Source organism: Elaeis guineensis, chromosome 4 (assembly GCF_000442705.2).
Source record: "Elaeis guineensis isolate ETL-2024a chromosome 4, EG11, whole genome shotgun sequence".
Taxonomy (NCBI): domain Eukaryota; kingdom Viridiplantae; phylum Streptophyta; class Magnoliopsida; order Arecales; family Arecaceae; genus Elaeis; species Elaeis guineensis.
The window spans coordinates 53,189,784-53,211,712 of record NC_025996.2 but is presented as its reverse complement, the minus strand read 5'-3'; the positions used below and the strand labels follow the sequence as shown (position 1 = coordinate 53,211,712).

At 38.9% G+C, this 21,929-nt stretch overlaps 1 protein-coding gene across 1 annotated transcript in view; it reads right to left on the bottom strand.

The window, feature by feature from the left end:
- Nucleotides 1-21,929, bottom strand: part of LOC105042819 (DNA-directed RNA polymerase I subunit 2) — a 74,182-nt gene that overhangs the window by 7,177 nt on the left and 45,076 nt on the right. Inside the window, 4 exon segments of the mRNA XM_073256556.1 lie at nucleotides 6,580-6,723; nucleotides 6,813-6,938; nucleotides 11,213-11,288; nucleotides 11,381-11,484. Coding sequence (XP_073112657.1) covers nucleotides 6,580-6,723; nucleotides 6,813-6,938; nucleotides 11,213-11,288; nucleotides 11,381-11,484 — 450 coding nt within the window.

Sequence of the window (21,929 nt, the reverse complement as noted above, 5' to 3'; positions counted from 1 at the left end):
TATTATTTTGCATTATTTTTATTTACTACTATGGATGAATCTAGCTTACATTGGTACAACTGTATTAGCATATAGTCCGCGAATACAACAAGTTAACAACGGTGTAACATACTGACACATGCATGAATATACGTGCATATACATGTAAATATCCATATACAATAAGATACAACAGAAAAAGTTAGCACAACATTATATAATAGGATATAACCTTGCTAATTTTGACTTTCAGGCACTTCTCTTTAAAATTTTCAGCTGTGGGATTCTTTCCCTATATTTTGTTAATTTATTCCTTACCTTCTTCCACTTCCTTCTACCTTTTTTGTTTCTTTTTTGCTGTTTCTTTCCATTTCCTTTCTCTAGTCAAGACAAAGCTTCTCTTCCTCCTTTATCATGCTATTGTTTTAATTCTCCCTCTTCCACTTTATCCCACAATCTTCTTCCTTTTAACTTTTCTTGGCTCCTTCCCGTCCCTTTTGTTCCTCTCTTACCCCCTCTCCTTAGTTTGTCCATACTCTCCTTAGTTTGTCCATACCACTTTTTTCACTACTACCTCTTCATCTTGTCCAAATAAATGATTATGCTCATCTAGTATAAAGTCAGAAGTGTGTCAAGTTTTGATTTCCATCAAACTTAATTGGAATACACGAAAAAGTTATAAATTAGAGTCATTAACAAATTGCAGTGGTTTTTTGTCCATTACGAAGTAGAAAGTATACAGAACGCTAGAAGCAAGTGATTCTTAACTGAACATCCTTTATTATAAGGTGATACAATCAGTATTATCTATTTCCAGTCCAAGTTGATTATATGTTATTGTCCGATAGAAAGTGTATTTACAAGAATTAAACTCTTTACTCTAAGATTACTTTGGTAGCTGAAAATCTATCCAGATTGCTGGCAATTTAAAGTGGACCCACCAGATTACTGTATTTCGTATGCTTTTTGGGTGGCGATTCAGATTACCTCTAGAGGTAATCTGGATTGCTTTGGGATGAGGTCGCTATCCAAATTACCATTTGTTTGGCAAAGTTGCAAAAACTTGGACAAAATTATCCTAAAAAAAAATCACACAAAACCCATCTCTCCACCTTCCTCCCCCGACGGCTCTCACCCTCCCCTTATTATATATGATAATATGATATAATATATGATAATATAATATACTACTATTACATTATTATTATATTTTATAGTAACTATATTATATTATAATAATATAGTATATAACATATATATTATAATATATATTATATAAATTCCATTATATTATATTAGGATCTTATATTAATATAATATAGTTTATAATATAATACTATTATATATTATATTATATAATATTATATTATAATAATTGATTATTATATTATCATATAATATTATATATTACATTAATATATTGTAATATATATTATATAAATATTATTCTATGTAACAATATATTAATTATATTGTTATATTATTATATTACAATATATTGTAATATATTAATATATGAATATTATAATATATTATAATAATATCTTTTATTAATATAGCATAATATATAATATAATATTATTATATATAATAATACCGTATAATATATTATATTAGTATATTATATTAAAATAATATAATATATTATATTAATATATAATATATTATATTAATATCTTATATTAATATAATATAGTATATAATATAATATTATTATATATAATAATATAGTATATTGCATTATATTATATTATAATAATTTATTATTATATTATTATATAATATTATATATTATAATATATACTATATAAATATTATTCTATATAACAATATATCAATTATATTGTTATACTTTTATATTATAATATATTGTAATATATTATTATATTAATATTATAATATATTATAATAATATCTTTTATTAATATAACATAATATATAATATAATATTATTATATATAATAATATAGTATAATATATTATATTATTATATTATTAAAATAAAATATTATATTATATTACATATAATGATATTTATATAATTATTATAATATTTATAAACTATTATAATATATTATAATATATTAAATTATTATTATTATAAGATTAAAGGGATATTTTAGGAATTTAATTTCATATTACTTGTAATTTGATTGTCATACCAAACATGTCAATCAAGATTTTTAGTAACCTTACTGCAATATTACCTACATATATCAAACATAGTAATCAACATTACTGACAATTTAATGGTGGCAATCTATCTTGAAGGCAATTCAGATTACCTTCCAAGATTGCCTGGCGATGCACCAAACGCAACCTAAGTTCATAAATATTAAATTCCTTCACAGTGTTCTTAACAGGTCATGCAGTATAGTCGTAAGTACTCCAATTCTATCAATAACTTGGGATGAAAGACACTTTAACTTTGTTCCCTGAATGCGTGTTAATTCAGTCCAAGATGATCAATTTTTTCCTAAAGAAAGATTACCAAGTCAAATGATTAAAAATTTATGAATGCCACAATCCTTTTTATGCAATATGTTTCAGACATCTGCATCTAAAAATGGCTGCCTAGCCCAACTTTTCAAGCTTCCCCCTGCCTAGGAACCACTTGATTGCTTTGATATATGTGATCAAGAAGTATGTTTCAGTTTCAACATAGTAGGATAAAATTTCGACAAAAGTATAACAACTTGCATGCCAGAGTTCATGTTGGATTCCAGTCACAGTGGAATATGAATTTTAAAAAAAAATTTAACATGCATATCAAAAACTTTAACAATTAAAGCTAGCTGACCGGAACTCAAACCCTAGAATCATTTTGTAGATGCCGAACAAACCAAAATTAAGCGTGCAAAGAGTTAAAAACTTATACTTTCTAAAATAAGCAATATGGTAAAATGATGATCTCCACGTGACTCCAAAGTAGAAGTCCTCCAACGGTGATCCACATGGAAGATGATCAAAGTTCTTTCCAATCGGTGCAGCACCGCAGTCTTTTCTTCACAAGTGTACTACCGGCTTCCTTTTCGAAGAATAGTCGCACCAACACCCGTTTGCCTTCGATTCCTCCATTAGGACCACGCCAAGAGAGTTCTCTCTAGAAATCTCACAACCTAAGATTTGATTTTGTACTCCAACACATGAAAAAATCAAATCCTAGGACAAACATACCACACTTGCCTCTTTTCTCACCTCTCTTCTTTCTATTTTTTTCACTCAATTTTCTTGTCTTTTTGCTCTGATTTTTTTCTGACTTTTTCCTCTCTTATCATACACCTAAGAACTGATTTTTTCAAGATTTTAATCCATGTGGGACGTCCCATATAAATATAAGACGAAGGGAATCCCAAAGGACGCCAACTCTTGGCACTCCACCTTCCTACATGGAGAATTAAATCTCCGATGAATTAATTGGCGCAGAAGAGCCGGACTCCTCTTTTGTTCCCCATAAATTCCTTGGATTAATTTAGCGTGTGACAATTAAGGAATGAGTGGATAAACAGAAGGTGGTTAGGTGCCTCCTAGGCACTAATAAATATGGGGTGGCAATAAATAAATGGCGTGGACCTGATGGCATGGACTCCTTTCCCATCTGAAACACTTCCAAGATAAGGAAATAAATTAAATAAATTGGACCTAATTTAATTAGACCAAAGGCAATAGGTTAAGACTAGCTCAAATTCATTTGAACTAACCTAATTGGGAACTTGGGTTAATATAATGTACTAGCATATCAAATTAACCCTTAGAATTTACATTAAACCCTAATTAAATTAGACCAAGATCAAATCCCAAAATGTATGACCCATTGGATTTTACTCAGGCTCTTGACCCAACCCTAATCCGATTAGACAAAATCAGCCCAATTACACCAATTAACTAGGACTCTTTCTAATTAATTCTCGAATTAAACTCTTTTAATTCTTGCGAGTCCACAAGATTGACATCTAGCAATGTGTCATGACTATCCAAAAGAAATGAAATTTGGTAGAAATATCAAAAATATCCTTCCGTGACAAGTTACCATGCAATTCAATCCTTCAGTCATACAACACCCCAAATGAGCTATGATCATGAAATCATGTCAAGCCCAGTTGCTTATCTAAATGTATCTCGATCAGAAAGTGATGATTCAATTGATAATACATTAGAAATATCTTTCTAATTATCATGCTGCTTTGGCCAAAGACTTACAGAATCATCAATCTATGAGATCACATAGGATGTTCGCTCCCCTTATTAGGAGTGACTGATCCCTTATTGACCACTCACAACCTCCATTCACACTTCATCATATCCAGAACACCCCACACAAAGATCACAGAATCAAGTTAAAAAGTGAAGCAAAATATGAATTCATGTACACAAGGTACCATGGTGATCTCCGGTCAAAGGATCACTTGCACAACTTTCACTAGAAAACAATCAGTTGATATGTAAATAAGACTCCATCAGATATTCTCTCGCAGGTCAATTCAGTGAACTCATTCTTTAATGAGCACCCACATCCTTGTATTAGTATCGTCACATAAGTGGTTATGAGATCAACCACCCTCACCACACCAAGCATACATAGGATGTACCAGCCTTATCGATATCATTGATCTCCGACTCAATGAACCAATGACTGAAAATATTTTAAATCAGGATTATCCAAGATTTAGATCTCACTGGCGTGATCTTATCATGGCCCTAAAACCATTGTCCAAACCTATGAAGTTTCATTATAATCTTAAACAATAATAAGATGCAGCATATAATGAATTTAAATACCTATTTTATTAATTAACAAGATCAAATACATGAGTTTGGAAGATAAACTACAGAAAAACACCCCATCACATCCCATATGCCATCACATCCCATATGCGATTGGCTTGTAGGACATAATTCTTTCAGTTCAATATGATACCTATAAAAATTTTTATTAATTTATTCACCATAGATAATGCAAATTGCAAAAGATATTCAAACTTAAAATGTTTTGACTCAGAAAATTAATTACGTACAGACTTCTCAAAAACATTTATTCCAACATTCTTTCCCTCATACTTTCTCATAATCACTGGTTTTATATAAGTATCCTGCCTTTTACATTTTGTGCATGTGAGGATCCTAGTAAGAGGGAAGTTTCTATGCCAATGGGGCTTCATGTATCAGCATGAATTCAGTCCATGCTTTTAGAAACATCTTGTACTGGTGAGATAGCATCCCCAACACTAATTGTTTCCAAAAAAAATTAATATCTGCAGTAAGAACCAAGGTTGGCTGTGCTGGTACCGGAGCTCATACTGGTCAGTTGGCACCACGGTCTGGTACACCCCCATACCAGGCCTGAACCGACATAACAAAGAGAGTAGGAGAGAGAGAGAACTGGAGAGAGAAAGATAGAGAGGGGGGACGGAGGGAGGGAGGCGACGGAGACACTGAAGGTGGCTGCCAAGGCCCCCAACTGATCGAACGAGTGGCTCCACCATCCTCCAAATTCAAATAGGAGTAATTACCCATGTTTCATTTTTTTTTTTTATTTTGCCGACTTTTAACAATAGGGATGCCAACTTCACTGTAAGTCGGCAAAATAAAAGAACACGAAACAGGGGTGGTTGCCATTGTGATCCAAAAGAGGCAACCCCCTGGCAGCCTCTCCGAACTCCCCCTCTCTCTCCTATCCTCACTTTCCTTCTCCCTTCACTCATTCTCCTCGGTGTCTCATGTTGAAGGCCAAACCATCCCAATCTGTTGCCAAGTACAATTTGGCACACCTCAAATCTGGCAGTTTGGAACAGTTCCACCGACCATGGTAAGAACTAATTCATGGTCTCATAATGGGTGATTTCATTAAATTTTTCTTTTTCCGATCTCTGGTGGAAATCCCTAACAGTTCAATAGCATGAATATCCCCCCATAATAAGCCTCCTGAAACCATTGTTTATGGTTATAATGGAAATAACAACCAGTATTTGCATAATTGAGCTGGATAAAATAATGATAGCAACAACAAAATAATGGACAGTAAACAAAAAACTGAACTCTTATTTGCTCAGATTATTGTTTGCCTAAATTCTTGCTTTTATCCAGCCAAAATTTTTACTAAATGAACAACGAAAAGTCAAACAATGGAGATTTAACAGAATAACAGCTAAATAGGAACTGTTATTTACTTAATGGGAGGACTCTGAAACCATCATAAACGCTGCTTACAAGCCATTATTTCAAAATTAGGTAATTTCTATATTTTTTTAATATATACTTTGTTACTTGCTTCTGGCAATAGTTTGAAATAAAAAAACTAATAAATATATCTCAAAATTGTATGCGACATTTACCATATATGAAATTTCAATTGCACAAACATTGATCATACAGAAACACACATATGCATATGTATACGTATAATTATAATGCTCTGATCACATAGTTTAACAAATTGTCCTACTGATAAAATGACTAAATGCTCCACGATTGCCACTAGCATAGGTTGATAGAAATAAGAGGTATTTTGGTCATTTGACTGGTAGGACAATGTGGAGACGCTCTCTCTCTCTCTCCATGTGTGTCCTTGTGCATGCATGTGCACAGTAATTTGAGGCTTACCTTTTGCATGTAATTCTTTGAGGTAGCACCATCCACACTAACATAGTCGACAATCACTGGTTCTGAACCCTTCAGCAGTGTAGGTTTTGTTACACTGGTAAGTGTATTATAAGAGCTGTACAAAGGCTCATTTGGGTGTATCACCTGCAAAGGCATATAGAACCCTCCTTAGGATTGGGTTACACATATCAAAAAGTGAACTACATAACCTTTTTTTTTTTTTCACATGAAACCTGTCCAATGTAAGGAAGGCCATCTGTATCAATTGAAGACTTCATGGTTTTATCACTGCTCCTGGCAAAGATTTCTAAAACTTGATCTTCTCTGTCATGATTCTTAGTTAAGTCAATAGATTCCGTCTGCATAGGAAAACAATGTGGACAATGGATTATATTATGAGTAATAGAGGTTCAAAATAATCTAATGCTGGTTTAGTTGACAGAAAAACTAAACAATAAGAAGTTGACAGAAAAACTAAACAATAATGCTTGAGCTTGTCCTAGATTGTTAAGTGCATGGCAATCTCCAAAAGCCAGAGGAAATCCATGAAGAATAAATAAACATGTAGAAAGTTCAGGGTTATAACAACATAGATGTCAAAGCATGAAGTGGCCCTCCATTCCTAACTAACATGACTACAGTGATTATTGAGATGAGAGTATAACTGACCGTCATTAAAGAAGAGCTACCAAGAAACATTGTTGGACTTGTATTTATAAATATCCGTTACTAGAGCAATTGCTTACCACAGTTAAACCTCTACCAATTAGAAAATATTTTAATTATATCTCTATAGATTAGAGGATATACTAATTATAGTAGCGAGCATGAAAAGAAAATCAAACAATGTGATCAAGAAAAACCATCAATTGGTCCTTCATCTCCTCTGGGACAAGGTGCTGTTTCAATAACCAGACAAGCTCTGGGTCCAGGTGCTGTATCAGCTCCTGTCGAACCAGTTTACGTTGCTAAGCCCAAACAATGAAATCGATTTATGTAGTTCACACTGCAGTGCAGATGAAAGTGTTCAGCCAAAGTAGCAGACCTATTATCAATACCTTATCAATATAGTTGAGTACATCTGGCAAAGTAGCAGACTTCTTATCAATACCTTATCCATACCAACACATCATAAGCTCCTAGAGGCAAGATAACACATCCCATGTGTCAGTATCAAGGTATGCCATCTCAACATCGGGCCCCATAGTGGTGCCACCTTGGCAATGTGTTGGTATGCTTGGTACAAGGGCCAGCTTGGCCTAACAAGTGTCAGTACGCCCCCCATACTGTGTATTGGCACCAAACCAGTACGGTACATGTCAGACTGCCCGGTTCGGCACAATATGGCATACCATGGTCAGCATGGTCTTGTATCAAACAACATAAGTACCATGTCTCAACATGGTATCATATCGAGCCCCGATATGGTACAAATATCACCTTGGGTTGGTAAGGTGCACCTGATATCAGTAAGCAAGGATCGACCCAGAAATTCTTGGTCCAAATTGCTGGAGGATTGACACATGAATGGCAGACATGCCAAGGTATGCTTTCTGTTAGTCAGCTAATATGGCAAACCAACATCACTGTTGGATTTTGGGCAACAAATCACCTTCCAAGTGATCAAACGCAGACCCTATTTCTCTTTGGAATGATAAAAGGGGCAGGAGGTCATCCTTCTTTCACATCAACAGGAACAGATCAAGAGGCAGCAGAATTGACAAGCCAGTAAATCACGGGATTGGCATTATAGCAAGGACATCGAATGAGCAGCCTCTAGCATTATTAGTCTAATTTTGCATTCACATTGCCCCAATTAATTTCACACTGCTCGTTTAAGAAAATAATCCAAATCAGAAACTTTTTTCTCTGGAAAAGACTACAAGATCTCAGACTTGGTGGTAACTGTTGGGGAGATATCATAGAAGCCACATATTGGTATACCATCAAGTACCACGTAGGATGAAGATGGACATACGGCAAGGTCATGCAAGATGAGTTAAACAAACCAAAACATGATACTACCCTTAGATTCAAGAGGAAAAACTTGACTAACAGTGCTTAAGAATTCATCACAAGGAAAAGCACCTTGACTATCACTATGCATTAATAAAAGATTAACTTATAAAGACCAGAGGTCCAGAACCAAGATGGACCATATAGCACATATTAGGTGTTCATTATCAAAGTATGGGAAAAACAAATTACTGTGAAAGGTTCATGTTGTAGCATACGTATTTAGTTGAATTTGCCCATTCTTGATGGCATTTTGGCACATGACTAAAACTATATGTAAAAAACCACGCTGAGTTGCAAAGACCCACAACACTCATGATACAATAAGTACAGCTCTCCCTCTCTAGACCTGTGTCGCATGGACTCAGGTTCATATACAGGTGTCTTGTTTGGGTGTGTCCAAGAGATAAATTTTCAGGACTCCAAAATTTTAGGACACAAATACACCACGACTGAAGGATCACAAGATTGGCTGCAAAAGTATACAGTGTGTGGAAAAGTTATGCAAGTTCCATTTAACTACTAGTTGCATATTTCATTTAATCTGCATTACCTTGTGCCATTTTATACCACGCTAATGCATTGTTTCGTCCACATTTATAAATGTTATACACATTTGTGGCCATGTCTCAATTTATTCACATGTCAAGCATTTAAAATTTTGGTTATGAAAATAAGAAATAACAAGTGACTGGGAATCAACATTTAGAGACCCCATCAATCTGCTTGGTTCAACTCGGTCAGCCTGTCACCCACCAGGCTTTACTGGTTGTGTTGATGTAAAACTGGTGTTCAGGGAAAAAAGAGAACATCCAAGACATTTGACCTGGGCAATTCAAATGCTCAAACCTTCTTCTCGGATGGCAATGACACACATGGACAATCCAGGACACAAAAGGAAAAAGGAAAATGAAGGGAAGGACATCAGAATATCAGATCCTCACACATCCAATCTAGTCACTTCCATGGCTTTGACGAAGATGGCATCATGGTTGGAGGTTGTGGATGGGGAGATCGATGATTAGAGGAGAATTTGGGGCAGATGAGATGATCGGCCACAGCAAAAAGAAGTGACGAACCACCAGATCTAGGATAGCAGGGATCTCCTTTTGCATTTGATTAGTTAGTGTGAGAGAGCAGTGTATTTGTGAAGAGAGGATAGCTTGCTCTTCATCATGTTCTTCCTTTAATTTGAAGTGACAAAATCTGAGGTAGTCCCATCTTTACATTGACAGAAAAAAAAAATAGAAGAATAAATCTAAAGCAAAGGAAATAGAAAGCAGGCTATGAGATCAACTCCCACAAGGTGGTAACTTAGAGGGTGATGGCTCACATGGATTTTAACGCCACAAACCCATCCAAGATTTGGCGAAGAAGAATGTTAGGCATCTGCCCACCCAAGGCTCAGTCACTGTTAAACCATTCACTTACAACCCAGCCACATAGATGGGTTTGCTCCAACCAACATATTTCAAAGCTTTATTGGGAACAAAAAATTAATAAATAAATCATTTTCATGGCTTTTTTTTTGTTGTGATTCTATGGGTGATTCTTCCTTATACCAATAGTTCCATCATATTTCTCTTGATTCTTCATTTGATTATCCCCATTCTACCTGCTTGATAAAACATTAAGCTTTCATATCTTTCCATGTGGTTAATATAGATAGAGATGAGCAAGTGAATTAAGTTGGATTAATGAATGAAACCTTTTAACATAGGGAAGAGCTAGTGAAGCTGAAAACTAGGCTGGACACTCATCATCTAGAATTAGCCTTAAAAAATATATATTAAACATCAAGGCCAGGTCTCCATAATGCTCAATTTACCAAAAAGAGATACAAACACAAAGCTAGTTCTAGCAGATGTAGGTAAACCTCCACTTATGCCGAAAATAACCACTTGCAAAACATGTGATAGATTTCATGACTATGTGATGTGAAGGGGAAGATGAAATACAATGAAAATAAGTAGTCATGAACTGCAATAATGTTATCAGTAATGCACACCAATCATTCCATCATCTACTCATCCTACAACCAACTTATACCTGAAGTAGAGAACTATGTTAGAGGTCTCAAACAATGACTTAAAATTTGATTGGGTCAATAAGGGGCCTTGCAGGTTTCAGATTAATCAGTGGACCTGACTCGAGCCAACAAAAATTAGTTTTAATGCCCAGGTCTATTAGATCTGTCCCATTTAATTAGATAATTGAATGTCTCAAATTCTCTCGAACCTCATTTAGCACACTTATAGCCCAACATTATACTATAACATTTTTTGGTTGGGAAAAACAGAGTTGTGCATATTCGCAGTGAAGCAATCGTGAGTCCCCCTCGGTCTTGACAGCGTAATGTACAAAGAATGATTTTGCACCATAGAGTATAATCCCCATACTTCTTAACAAAAACAAATGCATATAATGATATGATTAGACTGACAAGAACCATGCTTCAGAATTATTTATAGCACACATCTTAGAACAAATGCCTTCACTGCAAATGCTGAATAATTCATGAAATATTCAATATTCTCTTGTGAATGAGTGTAAAAGATCATTTAAATTTGTGACGTTCATAGAGTTGAGAAATTTATGCATCTTTTAGAAAAGGAACCTGATATATATGCCCACGACATAGCCCACGATCAACAGATGACTTATTTAAGATCATGGCATCCTCCATATCATAACTGAAATATGTAAAATATATACAATTAAATAACTCACATGATAGCTGACTCAAAATTGGTGGTAAAATTTTTTGGTTCCATCAATGGCTTACCCTGTGTATGCCAAAACTGCTACAATTGCATTTGTCCCTGTCGGGAATTCATCCATGCAATATTTACTGTATGAAGCTGTCCGCACAATTGGTGATTGTGGAGTCTACAAGAAGACAAATGACATTTTATGAATGCAAAAGGTAAAGATATAATTGCAACACTGCTCAATCAATGGAGAAAAAGGACAAATAATCAATTACAGTTCAAGATGCATATAGCAAAACAGTGTGATCCCGAAGATACTGAAAATATTATAGCAAACAAATTGTCTAAATCTAAGATAACTACAATTCTATATTATGGTACTCAATTTACTACAGAAAATAATCACAGAAGTACCCATCATTTAAATAATGGAAAGTCATTCATGATCCTAGAAATCAAACATGATGGGCTCTAGAGTCTAGATAAACTACAAATGAAAAAAGTGAAGTACATATTAGCAAGTTCTGAATTTTGAAAAAAGCAAATTAGAAATCAAAATGTGATCATTACTCAAGCCTGCCATTTAACATGAAATTATGAAATCGAGTGCTTAGAACTACAATGCTCACAATTCTAGATGCCTTTTGCATGGAATTCTACCTTTTGATGGCATGCCTTAAATAACTGCTACATAACCTGGTAAGATTTATGGAGAGAACATAGTTGACAGCAGTTTAAAATTTTACAGACCATCTGGCCTAATATATCATTGCTTAAACCTACCAAAGCAGGCAAGAGCAAGTTTAAATTAGGAAAGAGCAAGTACAGCTAAAAGACCTCTGAGATTTTTAACTAATGCAAAAAACAAAAATATATGTTTATGAGAATTATGGATTTATGGTGCAACAACATGACAATAACATTGACTACTTGGAATGTATATAAGTATGAAAGAGACCAATACACATGGTAAAACATTTAGGAGAGACAGATTTGAAGAAAGACTCCACATATTTCATGTGATGCAGAAGACAACTTGTGTATGAAGGTTCAGGAAACCATGAAAACTGAAATCAAATTTTTAAGTCCTAAGATTTCAAGGACAGTAGAATCAAAAAGAAGAAGAAGAAGAAGAAGATAACTGAGAAGTATCTGTTTTATTCACCATGACCTTAAAGCGTAAGGTTTCCCACACCTTCTGATTTACTTTTACAAGACAAAATGAACTAGGAATTTATTGAATTTGTACATAGAATGAGAGACTCACAAGATTCTAAATAATTTGTCAAATAAATATTACAATCATGTAAAAAGGGAAAGGAAAAAACAACAAACTGAAAGGAACAAAATAATTTCAAGGCTTCAAGTCCAGTAGTGGTCTGATGGTGTAGAAGTTTTCCCGTGGAATGATATGCCCCATGAACTATCCCCTCCCAATGGTTGGGATGCAAGGGACATGACACTTGGGCTAAAATCAACATTTAAGCCAGCAAAATAGTACACCTAATCTGCCTAGTTTAGCACTTGGCAGTGTATTTCAGTGGGTCGTCAAATAAAGTAGACATCCAAGCACTGAAATAATGAAACAAATCAGGAAAGCAAGGAATCCTAACTTCGTAGCTTCCCCCTCCCCCATCAAAGACTTGCATTCCTAGCCTTCTCTCTCTCTCTCTGCATGACTGTCACCTTCTCCCACTCGGCTCAAACGTGGGAGGTGAAAGCAATGAACTATGTCCCGACGCTCACAAACCACTGCTAACTACTGCAGGGAGGTTATTGCCCCTCCTTCACCTCCTTCGCCCCTCCTTTTCTTGCTGAAACTGTATGATTCAAATTATAGTCTCATTCCACCAGTATTTTAAACCATAAGAAATTTAAAAGGAATGCTTTCACTTCTTGGTTGTTGTAATCATGAATGCCCTCAAAATTGGAATATTTGGCCAATGAAGCATCTATCAGCTTACTAAATTTGAGAGAATATTATAAAATTAGATTTTGATACTCAGTATGATCAAGTTAGACCCTTGGAGCATAGAGGACAAAATATGTGATTTTTCTCAATCTAAATTTGTCGATGCAACAAGTAATAAGATTTCATATATGGTTAGATGCCTTCAACATATGAATGATCAAACAAGTTATGCACCCATGGTGTACTCTACGGCCCCCTACCATCCGATATGGGATGTATCGTACCATACCAATACGCTGTCTCGTATGCAAAACCACATACTAACACTATAATAGGATGGTACTGGTACAGGATCCGGTGTCAAGATGTAGGGCTGTTCATTCGGTTTTTACCGACCCGACCCGACCCAACCTAAACCGACCCGACCGAAAACCGAATAATGAAAAAATGAAAACCGAAAACCGACATGAAAAAGAGAGGAACCAAACCAAAACCGAACCGAAAATTTCGGTCCGATTAGGTTCGGTGATTCGGTTTACACATTTAGATGCATAAATACTAAGCAAAAGGTAATAGGATGTAAATAAATGAAAGTGCTCCTCCAGTATGATGTCTAGTAATTAATATTGTTTGATTCTCTGTTATCAGGCACTTTCCTTTATATGTTCATTTATAGGATATAGCAAGGATTAGCAACAGCATGAAAGATAATTAGCATGAAATATATAAAGCCAAATTCCATATAGGTGAAACAAGGCATAAATGGAGTTATCAGTTAGCAGAAGCTGATCAAGCTTAACTTTCTCATTTTCATGGCCAGACTCTCCAACAAAAAGCTTTCATTCGGAATCCTTTAAAAAAACTGCACTATGACCAGCATGTGCTCCAACCACTCATTTCTCTAAAGTCTCAAAACCACCCTAGCATCCCCGAATTTTTGATATAACTAAAGGATCTCCAGAATGAACATCATCAAGGTTAATAGTTGAAACCCATGGTCCTGGACGCTCTTGAAACGTTGCCCCCATATGCTTCTTTAGAAAAGCAAGATTCGAGTTTTCGCCCCATCCAGTATTTGTAAACAAAGGAAAAACATCCCACAGAGCTTGAAAGGTTCCAATCATCCCTGATTACATAAGATTGATACTCCGTTTTCTTTCACCGGATATCATTAAAAGTTTTAAAAACTTCTTTGCCAACAAAAATCAAAAGATAATACTTTGTTATACCTAGATTTCAATTATTTATAGTGTGAATGTACATACTCCCGCTCAGCTTTTCCTTGCCACTCATCAAAATCTAGAGTATGCTCTCGAGACAAAAAGTAAACATCCCAGGTAACTTGGAATGCAGTTGCAAATATGTAAAGATCCATACATGTCCAACCATGTCCAACCATGTGCATACTTTATAGATATAAAATTGACTAAGGTTGACTTTGGTTTTCGGTTCGGTTTTCGGGTTTTTCGGTTTTTAACCGAACCAAACTGAAAACCGAAATTCTTGAAAATGAAAACCGAAAACCGAACCGAACTATACTCGGTTCAGTTTCGGTTCAGTTTTTTGATTCGGTTCGGATCGGTTTTCGGTCTAAAACCAAATTATGAACAGCCCTATCAAGATGGTAAGCCTTGTGTGCACCTATATGAATCATGAGAGTTCCCCTTTTTTCTTGACAATATCAAACTTCAGCATATGGATGGTCGAACTCCTAATCATATGCCAACTAACCAGCATCAATGCTGACCATAAAGTTCTTATTTTGTGCTACAAAATTCTTCAAGGTATTAATCCAAACTGGTGTGGGTGAAAAATAGAGCTTGGTCAAATAGATTTCCTCCTTGGCACCAAAAATACGATGACAATCAACTAGCAAAAGTCAAATTCCAAATGAACATATGACACGATACCTTAAAAAATGTGTTAGGTGCCTGTTTTAAATGCACTGGACCCTAAATGACCCAACTGAGCCAACTTGGTGCAAAAAAGAAAGTCAGCCCAAAATGAGGGAGCAACTAAGCGCATGTCGATGCCTAAATCAAGTGCTCAGGGTTGACAATTGGGTAAGTCCATTGCTCCAAATCAGATAGGGCATCCTAAAACATGCTTTCCCAATCAGTTTAGTTCTCCCCACCACTTTTCCGACAAGATATAGTGGTGGTCATGGCTTGGTTGGTAGTGGTTGTCGATCAGGCAGCAAGTGGCACGCGATGTCTACGAGCACTCAGTAACCAATAATGCTGGACTTTGCCTTCTCTCCCAATCAAATCAAGAAGTGGCTGTGACCTGGTTGGGGGTGGTCGCCAATAGGGTAGTAGCAGGGGGGAAAGTGGCTCAAGTAAGTTCCTTTATTCCTTTCCTCTTCCTCCTCTTCTTTTCCCTCCGGTGCTCCCATTGTGATTAGCAGAGCGATAACCAACAGCTGAAGCTTCTGCAAGTACCAGTAACACCTGCAAATGTTGCCACTGTTAGACTGCTAAAATGACCGCTAGTAGAAAAGGGGTTGTGGTTGGACCACCATCTAAGCACCGACCTAGCACCTAGGCACCCCAGGCTACTTGTATTGCCCCTCTCGTCTTTCAAAACCATGGTGATATGGCGATATGACACAGATCAAACAATCAAGTAGATGACCAAGTCCTTTTATAGCAGTATTTGAGCATTACTAATTATGCAACAACCATCTGACCCTTCGTTTGCGGACCACTGTGGCATTAGCACCAAATCTTTTTAGCCACACATCCCCACATCCAGACCCTCCTTGAACCTAACTAGAACCTTACTCAATTTCGAACCTTGTATCCACCAGCCATGGTCAATGCCACTTACCCACAGCCATCCTCTTGTCCTCCACCCTACTGCATCTCTCTGCAACTAAACAAAATGCAGTAGAGAATGTGAGATGCGCAAGAACAGGAGTTTCTTCCAGCTTGCACAATAATAAAACCTAATTCCCTCATTTCTCTCAACCATACTAGTACCAAATGCCATCAAAACCCAACTTTAACAATAAGAACACCCTCATCTTATTTACAAAAAACCATCTCCAAATAGCATATCCAGCTGTACATCAGTCAAACCTATCTGAGTGAATCTCTAGATCCAACGTGTAGACTTTGGATAAAAGAGGGTTTGAATTGCATTATAATGGTTGAGCCCAAATGCCCCAAGTCAAAATCCATATTTTTCAGGCCAATCTCCATGTCCTCATAAAGCCTGAGGTTGATAAAAATTAAGGAGAGGGATAGTTGGATAATTTTTATTCAGAGAAGAGGAGAAAAGATGGATGAAAAACAAACAAGCATGCTATGTGCATCCAACACACAACTAGAAGGGATAATATGTCTTAGGATTTTGGATCTTGATCTGCAAAGTACTTTTTAAGCCCTGTCAATGTCATTATGGAGGCCAATTTTAGTGACAAGGGCCTTCTTGAGATGGACTTGAAGCACTTCAGCCAAGTGACACATTGACAGCTTTATATTTCCCTTCAATCGCCACTATAACTCATAGCACATCTCAAATCCTTCTTATCCCCTCCTTCATAGCCCCATTCACCTTCCTAAACTCTCCAATGAGTTAAAAAAGCAACACAAAACCACAAGCATGAAAGTTGCTGGAATACATTAGTACATTATTTTTGGAAAACAATTCATGGCTCACAAGGATCAAATGCCCTCAATCACTTGGACCTAGTAATGCAAGTTGAATTTGATAAGAACTGAAAGATGATGACAAAGGAGGTTGAGCTTGTGTAGTATCTGTGTAAGAGTATAATCCAATAATGGAGTATTGAACATCTTCAATCTCATATGGGGCTAAAGGGCTATCACTTGTATCATTTTTTTTTTTTGCAACTCATGGCCTAAAGATACCATTATATCATCTCACGCTCTAGACCTGCTGTGTGACAAATCTGTGCAAAAACAAACTTGCAAATGGAGAAAGAAAAAGAGTTTAGAGATCCAAGCTATGCTCCAATGGTTCAAGGCAGGGACGGGAGTTGTGGCTTCAAGTAGAGGAACTGAACAGAAACAAAAGCAAAACTACAAATAGAAGATTAAAAGCTTAACAAAAAAAAAAAAAACAAACAACATTATCAAAGTATAAACGCAGAGGAGTGTTTATGTTTCTTTATGTACAAAGGACTGTTCCCTATTCTCCAGATATATCAAAACCTTCGAGCATGGAATATATATTTTAACCATATTTAGAAAGTAGCATTTGCCGAACTAGCCGGTTCGGGGTGTGCCGAACCATACCGGTGGCTAGCCAGCACAGTTCTGATGTAAAAAATGGTACACCGATGAGGAGGGAGATGAAAAAAGAGGAAGAAAGAGAGAGGGGCGAGGGAAGGAGAGACCGTCGGAGGCTGTCGAAGGCCTGCCAAGGCCACTGGAGGGCTGTTGAGGCCACCGGAGGGCTCTGCCCTCCATAGAGAGAAGAATGGAAAGAGCTAGAGAGACATAAAGAGAGGGGGAAGAGGAACGGAGGGAGGGGGAGTTATCAGGGATGTCGATGGTGGCTACTGAAGGGCCGGAAAAGCCCCCGAAGGGCAAGATCTTCCTTTCCACCCTCGGAGGCCCTCCTTCAGTTATTCTTATTAGTATTTCTATTTTCCATCCAAAAAAATTGCTTTTATTATTGTTGATTTTCATTGTACTTAATATATTATACTTGTTTTTAAGCGGTTAAAATATAGAAACTGCATATATATACCCCCATATGCAGCCTACAAACTGCATACGCACTATGCAATCCCTTGACCACCTGCATACTGAGCCATTTTTAGAAAACTTACAAACCTTCAAAAGGGCAACTTTGTTAATGCAGATTTTAGCAAACCTATTTTAGAAACTTGCAATAATACTGTCCTCAAGTTGTATCATCACTTTTTTGATAATTCAACACCAACTCAAGCCCCTTCCTTTAAATGGGCCTCCTTATAACTTAAAAAGTTATCATTGCTATGATCTTTGGGTTTCACCATCATTTTCCTTGATCAATGCTTCAAATATGTGTAGGTTTTATTAAGTTATTCTCTTGCAGATGAAAAGAATTCTGGCAAATATACAACCTCCCAAAAGTACCAATCTACTTCATCTAACACTATGACTGCCTTTACTCATTACTCCATTGTTTCAAAAGGCAAAACCAAGGATTGCCGACTCAGAACCGGATCCGTGCCGGCCGACCGGTGGTACAAGTCGGTACGCCCATATATCGGGGCCTAAACTAACATGAAAATGAGGGATGAATGAGGGAGGAAAAGAGAGAGAAGGAGAGAGGGGAGACAGAGGGGGAGGGCAAGAGAAGGGGGAGGGAGAGGGAGGCCGGCGGAGACGCCAGCAATGGCCATGTAAGGGTCGCTGAGGCCTCTTGGGTTTCACAGTCCTCTGCGAGAAAAAATGAGAGTAGAGAGATACAGAGAGAAAGGGGGGAAGAGAGAGGAAGGGAGAGAATGGCAGCAGGGAGGCCACTAGAGCACCGTTGGATGGCCGCCATGGCCGCCGAATGACCCAAAAAATCAAGGTTTTCTGTACCGGTACCGATGGTCGGATCGGCTGATTGGCGGTACGATACGGCACGCCTCCGTTCCGTTCCGAACCGAGGCGAACCGACGAAGGAAATCGGGAAAGAAAAAGAGAGAAAGAGAGAGAAATAGAGAGAGAGAGGGAAGGAGAAAGAAAGAGAGGGAGGGGAATCCACCGGAGGCCCTCCGACGGACAGCCATGGCCGTCGGGCGGCGGAACGGCCTCCTGCGGCTCCGCGCGGGGAACAGGGGTGATCCGCCCCTGTTTCTCGATTTTTTTTAAAAAAGTTTTTTCAAAATAAAGTCAGCAAGTGGTTTGCCGACTTAATTAAGTGAAGTCGGCAAACCACTTGCCGACTTCGTTTTGAAAAATCTTTTAAAAAAAAAAAATCCAAGAAACAGGGGCGATCCGCCCCTGTTCCCCGCGCAGAGCGCGGGAGGCCGTTCCGCCGCCGCCCCTTCGGCGGATCCCCTTCCTCTCTCTCTCTATTTCTCTCTCTTCCTCTCTTTTTCTTCCCAGCAACGGCGTGTACCGTTTTGCATGCCGGAACCGTCTCGGTTCCTTGCCGGGACGGTTCAGCACGCCCCATACCAGGCGGTTCGGTCCGGTATGGCAAACCTTGCAAAAAACAATCCGTAGCCACCATAGGTTCGAAACAAAGGCTTCACCCATGTTTCATCGTATTTTTTGAAAAACATAATACATAATGACCACAAAGCCCCAAAGGCCTCGACGGCCCTCCAACAGCCTTGGTGAGCCACCACCAGCCCTTCCCCTTCCTCTCCTTCTGTCCTCTCTCTCTTCCTTCCTTTCCTTCTCCGTCATTTTGTTTTCGCCGATGTTCCAAATCGAATGCCCGAATCGCACCGATTAGCCACTGGTGCAGTTTAGCATGCCCTAGTTCAAGACAGTTCGACGAACCATAGGCAAAACAATCACACGACGATATCCTTGATGATCCATGTTAATGATGGACTTATTTCAAAATCTTTCCACCTAGAAGCCATCTCTCAACTCTATTCAATCTTATCATTATTTTCGACCATGGTCCTCCATAACATGCCAGCACTACTCTGTTAGTTACATTTGATTCTCTCAAGAAACAAAAACAATATCAATTTCTATAAATATCAATTTATTTTTGAAACTTTCAAAGAGAGCTTCTTAAGGCCAATCGTTGTGGTGGCTAGAAAAACCACAAAGCCTCTAGTATAGACAAAACTTCTTATTCACACTCAATCACCACTCTATATAACAATCCTCAATTAGTCTGAAAACACCTATCCTCTCATGATAAAAAGTGATGGTTTAGTTTCTCCATTTTAAGACATTGTGATTCTTCCTCATTGATCTGACTACTAGTACTACAAGCAATGAATTAGCTTTCATAAAACCATATTGATTTACCAAATTTGTAATGATTATTTAGAAATTGCCTCCATCACCCCCTCCAACAAATGAATCGCCTAGTTTGTGATATAATCCTGCAAATCAATCTGAGTTCCTTACATCAGCTTTGTCTTTCCAAACTGACATAAGAAATTCCCAACAATTTCACTTTTTTTCGAGAGTTTCTAACCAAAGAATCTATCTAATCTAATTAACCAATATATCCATGTCATATCCAAGCCCCTAAAAAACACCACCCAAATTTAATGCACCTATCCTTTCAAAGTTCTTTAATTATCTGCATTGAAAAAGACCAGCTATTGTGCCCCCCTAATGGAGCTCTTTATCCCTATCTCTAGCTTTAAGGTCTGTTTGCAACTAAACCTGTTGGGGAATACCCACCGACCGACCGACCGACGGCCGGAGGGGCCGACCGACCGACTTACGGTCGAGGGGACCGACCGATCGACCGACGGCCGGAGGGACCGACCGACCGACTTACGGTCGAGGGGACCGACCGACCGACTGACGGCCGGAGCGACCGACTGACGGGCGCCATCACCGGCCAATTGACGGCCCATCACCGACTGAGGATATGTCGGGCATACCCTTCCCGACCGACTGAACCCGGAGGTCTGATGGCCGACTCGCGTAAGACTCGCCGACCAACGAAGGGGCCCGACGCCACTCAGCTGGCTACCGACCTAGGGTCGGTCGACTCCTCCGATCGCCGTACAGCCGCCAGAGCTTGTCAGTCCTGACAGCCGCGTGCGGCGCGGCCATCTAGGGACATTGTCCCGCCAAGGGCATTGTCAACCCTGGCGATTTGACAGTCCCACGGCGACATGACACTTTCACGGCGACTCTGACAGTCTACAGTGAGTTGACAGTTCCTCACTTGTCTGCGCCATTAATGACGACGCCATACCGTGCTCCACTATATAAATCGGGGAAGGCAACAGTGCAGGGGATCCCGCTCCCCCCACTTCTCGACTCCTAAATCACAGGCTCGCTCCTCTCCCCCTCTCTCTCTCTCTCTCGATCGAGCTCTCTGTCTTCATTTCACTGTTGCCCAGTCACCTCTGACTTGACCGTCGGAGGGTCCCCGCCGGAGCCGCCTCCGGTCAGTGTGGACTTCTCATTTTTGCAGGCGCACGTCCCCCGGCGATCGGACGACGAGGCGATTGGCCGCAACAGATTGGCGCGCCAGGAAGGGGGGCAGCATGACAAAGACAAGAGCCCAGCGATCGAGGATCACCGAGTCGGCGAGGCGCTCTTCCCGCCGGGAAGAGGCCTCCCCGCCACCGTCGGCGGCGGAGCCCAGCTCTCCACGCCCCGCAGTGACCACGGAGGCGCAGATCGCGGCCATCGTACGGCAGATGACCGTACTGACGGACGCAGTCAAAAGCCTCCAGCAACAACCGGCGGCCCGTCCGATGCCTTCCAGGAGCAGCCGCCGACGACCGCGCCAATCCCCGTCACCTCCGCGCGAGCGCCCCCAACAACGCTCCCACGGAGAGGAGGGACGGCCAAGGCGCGATGACCGACGGTCTCCGCAGCCTTCTCCTTCCCTGCTGGAACGGGCAAGGAAGGAGAAGCGACCGCGCACGCCGTCCGCCTCCCCTTCGAAATCTTCTGGAGACTCCACTCCTGGGGTCTCCCAGCACGGATGGGCGGACGACTACGAGCGCCGATTTGAGGAGATCGACCGCCGGCTCGCGCAGTTGCAGGTGGACGGCCAGAAGTCTTCGAACGACGTCGACTTCCAGACCGCCCAACCTCTCTTCC